This window comes from Mobula birostris, chromosome 29 (assembly GCF_030028105.1).
Source record: "Mobula birostris isolate sMobBir1 chromosome 29, sMobBir1.hap1, whole genome shotgun sequence".
Classification (NCBI taxonomy): domain Eukaryota; kingdom Metazoa; phylum Chordata; class Chondrichthyes; order Myliobatiformes; family Myliobatidae; genus Mobula; species Mobula birostris.
Window position 1 is genome coordinate 2,859,840 of NC_092398.1, and position 8,470 is coordinate 2,868,309.

An 8,470-nucleotide genomic window follows, 5' to 3' on the forward strand; every position below is an offset into this window, starting at 1 on the left:
ACAAAATGATGGCAGTTACTTTCTGGAGGCGGTGTGTTCTACCCCTCAACCATCAGGCTCTTGAACAAAAGGGGTTAACTACACTCACTTGTCCATCCATTGAGATGTTCCCACAACCAGTGATCTCACTTCAAGGGCTCTTTATCTTGTTATTTCATTTTCTCATTATTTATTGCTATTTATTTATATTTGCATTTGCACAGTTTGTTGTCTTCTGCACTCTGGTTGCTCTTTCACTGATCCTGTTATAGTTACTACTCTATAGCTTTGCTGAGTATGCCCACAGGAAAATGAATCTCAGGGTTGTCTATGGTGACATATATGTACTGTGAATATTAAAATTTACTTTGAGACACAACTGATGGTGGATGTAAAAACGCAAACAACAGGAATTCTGCAGATGCTGGAAATTCAAGCAACACATGTCAGGGTCTCGGCCTGAAACGTCGACTGAACCTCTTCCTAGAGATGCTGCCTGGCCTGCTGCGTTCACCAGCAACTGTGATGTGTGTTGATGGTGGATGTGATGTGCCCACCATGTGCTGGGCAGAGTCCACTACTCTCAGCAGCTTCTTACGCTCCTGCGCATTTGAACTGCTGTTGCAGACTCAGGGCGTTTCTTTCAGTACATGTGCTGGGAATCACGGGCAGAGGCTTTATACTTCTGAGTTAAAATGCACCCCTGAAGTCGTAGCTGAAACTGGAGTCACGCTGAGGTTTTGTGCTCTTTACGTGGTTGAAGTGCGCACCTCTGTTCCTGTAGGCTGTTGACTGACGTTAATTGCTGTAACCCTTCTGCACTCCGACAGATTTGAAAGGCTCAATGACATGTTGAGTCTTTTCTTCGGATACCAAAGTGCATTCTCTCGCATTTCTGCAGCAGACAAGGATGCTGCCGGAACGTCATTGGCAATCCTGGTCCCGTTTAAAACAAATCTAGTGAAGTTCAGTTTATTGTCATGTGCACAGATACGGTGAGGGACAGTGCACTGAAAAGCAGCATCACAAGCCCATAGATATGGATAAAACACAGAGAGGCTCCAGAAAAACTTGCACAGATTAGACAGCAAAGTGGCAGATGGAATACAGTGTTGGAAACTGCATGGCCATGCACTTTGGTAGAAGAAATAAAAGTGCAGACTTTTTCTAATTGGAGAGAAAATTCAAAAATCTGAGATGCAAAGGGTCTTGGGGGTCATCAAGCAGGACTCCCTAAAAGCTAATTTGCAGGTTGACTCGGTGGTGAGGAAGGCAAATGCAATATTTGCATTCATTTCGAGAGGATTAGAATATAAATCAAGGATGTAATGTTGAGGCTTTATAAAGCACTGATGAGGCCAAGCTTGGAGAATTGTGAGCAGTTTTGAGTCCCTTATCTAAGAAAGGATGTGCTGGCATTGGAGAGGGTTCAAAGGAGCTTCACAAAAATGATTCAGGGATTGAAAGGCTTGTCACGTGAAGAGCGTTTGATGGCTCTAGGATTGTATTCACTGAATTTCAGAAGAATCAGGTAGGATCCCATTGAAACTTATGTAAAGTTGAAATGCCTTGACAATGTAGATGTGGAGAGGATGTTTCTTATGGCAGGAGAGTCTCAGACCAGAGGAAGGCAAAGACCAGAGAACGTAGAGGAGTCCGTTTAGAACCAAGACAAGGAGGAATTTCTTTAGCCAGACGGTGGCGAATCTGTGGAATTCGTTGCCAAGGATAGTGGCGGCAGCCAAGTCGTTGGGTGTATTTAAGGCCGATGTTCATAGGTTCTTGATTAGTCAGGGAACGAAGGGATCCAGGGAGAAGGCAGGAGATTGGGGCTGAGAGGGAAAATGGATCAGCCGGAACAGATTTGATGGGCTAAATAGCCGAGACCATATCTTATGTGTCTATGGATATTATGTGGGCTTCTTTCCCAAGACAGCGGGAATGCTGTAGGGAGAGTGAATGGAAGACGGGTCGTTTTCTGAGATGGACTGGGCTGCATTTGCAACTCTGCAGAGTATTGATATCGACTGGGGTCACCCATCTCTTAAAGACACTGCCCCGAAGAAGGCAATGACAAACCACTTCCGAAGAAAAATCATGGGCATGGAAAGACCATGACCACCCATGTCACATGACTTGGCACATGACAGATGAAATAGGGCAAGTCACGGTGCATCTGGATAGACCTCATTTGGTCTAGGAAACCGTTATATATCGTGGTCTTAATATTCAAAGTACAAGATCATGCGGGCGATCGTGGTCTTGACCGTGATTGTTCTTGGCAATTTTTTCTACAGAAGTGGTTTGCCATTGCCTTCTTCTGGGCAGTGTCTTTAGAAGACAGGTGACCCCAGCCATTATCAATACTCTTCAGAGATTGTCTGCCCTGTTGTCAGTGGTTGCATAACCAGGACTTGTGATGTGCACCAGCTGCTCGTACGACCATCCACCACCTGCTCCCATGGCTTCACGTGACCCTGATGGTTGGTGGTGGGGGGGGAAGGGCTAAGCAGGTGCCACACCTTGCCCAAGAAGAAATACTTTACACTTCCTTTGGTAGAGACATATCTCCACCCCATCACCCAAAGGATAGCTTATGTAGATAGATTGATTATAGGTCCATAAGTTGCTACTAGGCACAGGAGTGTCTGTACATAAGGTGACCCTGACAGGAAATGATCAAGTAGTGGTGGTTGGGGGTGTGGAGGGGTAGGTTAGTGGGTTAATCAGCTGTACTGCTTGGGGAAAGTAACTGTTTTTGAGTCTGGTGGACCTGGTGTGGTTGTTACGCAGTCTCGTCCCCGATGGGACAAACAATCCACGAGCAGAGTGGGTGGGATCTTTCATGACGTTACTGGTCCTTTTCCTGCACATTCCTGTATCAATGTCCTTGATGGTGGGGAGGCTGGTGCCGGTGATGTAGTAATAAATTGTACTTAAAGTTATACCACAATGTGAAAGTATGCAAAAACAAGAGTCCTTAATGCATAAAGAACAAAGACACAATGGAAGATAAGTGGTCTGTAATGTTCTGTTGCTGAGGTATGGTTAGGATGGTGCAGGTTGGTTTAATAACCTGATGGTTGAGGGGTAATAACTTTCCTGAACCTGGTGGTGTAGAACATCAGTTTTCCATAGCTCCTGCCTGATGGTAGCAGTGAGGAGTGGCATGAACCAGGTAGTGGGGGTCCTGAATGATAAATGATCGACTGAGAAATTTCTCCAAAAAGTGATGGGTATGGCCCAGCCCATCACGGGTAAAGCCATCCGCGTCATCGAGCAAATCTACATGAAACATTGTTGCAGGAGAGTAGCATCCAGCTTCAAAGACCCCCACTACCCAGGACATGCTCTCTTCTCGCTGCTGCCATTAGCAAGAAGGTACAGGAGCCTCAGGATTCACACCACCAGGTCCAGGAGCAGTTACTGCCTCTTATCCATCAGGGGCTCTTGAACCAAAGGGAATAACTTCACTCACCCCACCACTGAAGTGTTTCTACAACCTATGGACTCATTTTCAGGGATTCTTCATCTCATGTTCTTGATATTTATTGCTTGTTTATTTATTTATTATTATTACTTCTTTCTTTCTTTTTGTATTTGCACAGTTGGTTGGCTTTTGCATTCTGGTTGATCGCCCACACTGGTGCGGTCTTTCATTGATTTTATTATGGTTATTATTCTATTATGGATGTATTGAATGTGCCCGCAAGAAAATGAATCTCAGGGTTGTACATGATGACATACATGTACTTTGATAATAAATTTACTTGGAACTTTGAAGTTCATGATCAAAGCCAAGTGACTGATTATCTCTGCTCTCCTTGACAGGGGCAAAGTTTCCTATAAAGTGGACGGCACCCGAAGCAGCCCTTTATGGAAAGTTTACGATCAAGTCCGACGTTTGGTCGTTCGGAATCCTCTTGACTGAGCTGGTTACGAAGGGAAGGGTTCCGTACCCAGGTAAGAACAACAGAGCACACCCACGCAAAGGTAGCCCCAAGCAATTGAAGATGTACCATAAAACCTTATCACATACTGCTGTCTGCTGAGGCGCTAGTGTTTAATTTTGTAACTTTTAAAATTTGGACATACAGCGTGGAATAGGCCCTTCGGCTCCTTCAAGCCCCACCGCCCAGCAACCCACCAACTTATCATTTCATAAAAAAGCTAGGATGTACTGCTGAGGCTTTATAAGGCACTGGTGAGGTCTCACTTGGAGTATTGTGAGCAGTTTGGGGCCTCTTATTTAAAAAAGGATGTGTTGACATTGGAGATGGTTCAGAAGAAGTTCATAGAAACATAGAAAACATACAGCACAATACAAGCCCTTCGGCCCACAAGCTGTGCCGAACATGACCTTACCTTAGACCTACCTAGGCTTTACCCATAGCCCTCTATTTTTCTAAGATCCATGTAGCTATCCAGGAGTCTCTTAAAAGACCCTATCGTTTCCGCCTCCACCACCCTCGCCAGCAGCCCATTCCACACACTCACCACTCTCTGCTTAAAAAACTTACCCCTGACATCTCTTCTGTACCTGCTTCCAAACACCTTAAAACTATGCCTTCTTGTTCCAGCCATCTCAGCCCTGGGAAAAAGCCTCTGACTATCCACACGATCAATGCCTCTCATTATCTTGTACACCTCTATCAGGTCACCTCTCATCCTCCGTCGCTCCAAGGAGAAAAGGCCAAGTTCACTCACCTATTCTCATAAGGCATGCTCCCCAATCCAGGCAACATCCTTGTAAATCTCCTCTGTAGCAGAATCAAAATGATTCCGGGAATGAAAGGGTTATATATGACGAACAATTGATGGGTCTGGGTTTTTACTCACTGGAATTTAGAAGAATGAGGGGGGATCTTATTGAAACCTATTGAATGTTGAAAGGCCTCAATAAAGTGGATGTGGAGAGGATGTTTCCTATGGTGGAGAGCCTGGGACCAGAGGGCGCAGCCTCAGAATAGATGGGCGTCCATTGAAGAAGTTCTTTAGGCAGAGAGTGGTGAATCTGTGGAATTTGTTGCCACAGGCAACTGTAGAGGCTTAGTCATTGCATATATTTAAAGCAGAGGTTGATAGATTCTTGATTACTCATGACATGAAGGGATATTGAGGGAAGGCAGGAGACTGGGGCTGAGAGGGGAAATGGATCAGCCATGATGATATGGTGGAGCAGACTCGACGGGCCAAATGGCCTAATTCTGCTCCGATATCTTATGGTCTTATGGAGGGTTATGTGGGAGGGAAAGGTTAGATTGATCTTAGAGTAGGTTAAAAGCTCAGCCTGACATTGTGGGCCAAAGGGCCTATACTGTTCTGTGTTCTAATTCTAGTGGGAAAGAAGGAGCAACACACACAAAATGCTGGAGGATCTCAGCAGGTTCAGCAGCATGTATGGACAGAATAAAGAGTCAACATTTTGGGCTGAGACCCTTCATTGTAATTGGAAATGAACCTCCAGGTTGAGTCGGTGGTGAAGAAGGCCAATGCAATGTTGGCATTCATTCCTAGAGGAATAGAGTATAGGAGCAGGGATGTGATGTTGAGGCTCTATAAGGCGCTGTTGAGACCTCACTTGGAGTACTGTGGGCAGTTTTGGTCTCTTTATTTAAGAAAGGATGTGCTGACGTTGGAGAGGGTACAGAGAAGATTCACTAGAATGATTCCGGGAATGAGAGGGTTAACATATGAGGAACGTTTGTCCACTCTTGGACTGTATTCTTTGGAGTTTAGAAGAATGAGGGGAGACCTCATAGAAACATTTCGAATGTTGAAAGGCATGGACAGAGTGGATGTGGCAAAGTTGTTTCCCATGATGGGGGAGTCTAATACGAGAGGGCATGACTTACCCGGATTGAAGGGCCCCTATTCAGAACAGAAATGCAAAGAAATCTTTTTAGACAGAGGGTGGTGAAGCTATGGAATTTGTTGCCACAGGCAGCAGTGGAGGCCAAGTCATTGGGTATATTTAAGGCAGAGATTGATAGGTATCTGAGTAGCCAGGGCATCAAAGGTTATGGTGAGAAGGTGGGGGAGTGGGACTAAATGGGAGAATGGATCAGCTCATGATAAAATGGCGGAGCAGACTTGATGGGCCGAATGGCTGACTTCTACTCCTTTGTCTTATGGTCTTATGGTCTTATGGTCTTATGGAAAGAAAGAGAGAAGAAGCCAGAGTAAAAAAGTACGGGGAGGGAAAATACAATAAACTGTCAGGTGATAGGAAAAACAAGGTGAGAGGGAAGACAAGTAGGTGGGAAGGGTTATATTGATATTGGAGTAGGTTAAAATTGCGGGCCAAAAGGCCTGTACTGTTCTATGTTCTATGACACCTTGGCTTTTGTTCACCCTCTTTGTCCCGTTACTTCCCCCCTCCCCAGGAATGAACAATCGTGAGGTTTTGGAGCAGGTGGAACGGGGTTATCGGATGCCGTGTCCAAGCGGGTGCCCGGCCTCTCTTCACGAACTCATGGTCCAGTGCTGGAGGAAGGACCCTGAGGAGAGACACACCTTCGAGTACTTACAGTCCTTCCTGGAAGACTACTTCACAGCCACAGAGCCCCAGTACCAACCCGGAGAGAACCTGTAGCCACCGAGACGGTGGGAACATTCCTTCACCAACGCCGAACTCTATTCCTGACCATGTGGATCAAGCTGTTCAGAGGGTGATGGAGAACTCGCTTTCATGGGACTGCAGCCTAAAACTTGGAGAGACTCGTCCAGAATGAGACCATCTCTTGCACAAATTAACAAGACCCCAGATCATAACTGGCAGATGTGGACACTGCAAAGTAGATGCATGGGAAGAGGTGTCATTTGAGAGGTTGGAGTGAATGTTACAGAAAATCACTCATGCTATTGACGAGTGTTGGGGCCCAGACACTGAGATCAAGATCTCCTGGATCTGAATGCAGTGCACAGCAGTTGTCCCACAGCCTGTCACCTCTTTACTTGGAATATTGCTTCCTAGCACACCATGGAAGCATTTACTGACCTACGATGCTTACTTAACAATGTTGCATAGGACCAGACTAAAAAATGGCTAATTTCTTTCTAATTAATATCTCACAGAGCTTTTGTATTTGATTTGCTATATTCCAAACCTATTTTACTCTCTCATTTGTACAATTTTGTAGGCCCATGGGAAATGAGACACATTTAAAATGGATACCATTTTTTTTCCAGTGATGTAACACCAACTTGTCTACTTTAACCCTGGACTTTGGCTGTGAATGCAGCCTGTTTAGTGCCAGTAGTTTGAGGATGAAGGATGAGAAAGAAGATTGAATAACTTACAAGGGTGAAATGTAAGACAGTGTGAGGCCACAGTGTTTGAATCACTGCCTGACATCACCTGTCAGCAGGTGAACTGCAGGGGGTTACCAGGCTGAAATGTGGGTCTGGTGTAAAGGAACGGTCCCAGGGAGTAAATCAAGAAAGGTGATTCACTCTGTCACCATGAGATTGAAGGTAACGATCGTTCCACTTTTAAACACTGGGTTTTATTGTGTAGGGCAGATCAGTTTACCCACAGACAATGCAAAGTTAAGGGTATCACTGCCATGATGGTTGGACTTCATAACTGGCTGACAATACTTCAGTTTTCAGAAGTGGCACTTTTGAAAATACACCGGCTATCTTTATAAACCCCAGTGCTCTCCAATATCCGGCCATAACGGGAGCAGCGGGAGGGCATCCGTCAGTGAGCTAACTCCCAGTCTGGCCCTGCAGTCAATCGACACCGTCCTCCTGAGCTGCAAATTGAGTCCGACAGTTCTTCAGTGATGAAGATCAGGCAGACGGAGGAGAAGTGTGAGGTTCAGATCAAATCTTTGCAGTGCTTTGGAGCGGAAAGGAACTGATTTTTTTTTTCTCTCTCTCTTTTACAGAAGGATTAATTTTGCATTATTTAAGTGCTTTATTCACCCACTTAACATGATGCCGACTGCCAGTCTGATAATTATTTTATCATTGTTACTTGTGCAGATTACCGAAGATTAAATTCCTGCTTGCTCTAGAAGCCACATTATTCCTTCGCATGTCCCCGAATAGAACGTTGTTTTAGTGGATTTTCTGACCCGAGTGGGACTGTATGGCTTCTGTTGCACATTATGTAAATCTGTTGTTTTATGAGTGTTCACAATTGACCCAATTACAACAAAATAAAAAGATGTTAAAGTTACTTTTGCAGTTAGTCTTGGCCATCAGAATCCAATAGAAGTGGAGGGGATTTTTGTTTTTGTTTAAGTCTTTCCTTCTCACTCTTGCAAGTTCCCTGACTTTGTCACATCACCATTCCTGAGGCCTGACATGGTCATTCTGTCAGAAACCTCGACGCTGGTGGTCATGATAGAGCTGACTGTTCCTTGGGAAGACCCAATTGAGGAGGCGTTTAAGTGGAAGAAAGCCAGGAGCTGGTAGAGCAATTCCAGAGACCGGGGTGGAGGGCACATTGCAAGCCCATAGAGGTAGGGTGCAGAGGTTT

The 8,470-nt window shown here is 45.1% G+C and overlaps 1 protein-coding gene across 7 annotated transcripts in view; it reads left to right on the top strand.

The window, feature by feature from the left end:
* LOC140190134 (tyrosine-protein kinase Fyn-like) overlaps nucleotides 1-8,167 on the top strand; it is a 298,385-nt gene extending 290,218 nt beyond the window's left edge. For all 7 annotated transcript variants that reach the window (XM_072246641.1, XM_072246643.1, XM_072246644.1 and 4 more), the window contains 2 exons: nucleotides 3,811-3,942; nucleotides 6,366-8,167. In XM_072246641.1, the coding sequence (XP_072102742.1) occupies nucleotides 3,811-3,942; nucleotides 6,366-6,574 (341 nt within the window). In that variant the 3' untranslated portion in view covers nucleotides 6,575-8,167. The remainder of the gene's footprint in view (nucleotides 1-3,810; nucleotides 3,943-6,365) is intronic.
* The last annotated feature ends 303 nt before the right edge of the window (nucleotides 8,168-8,470 follow it).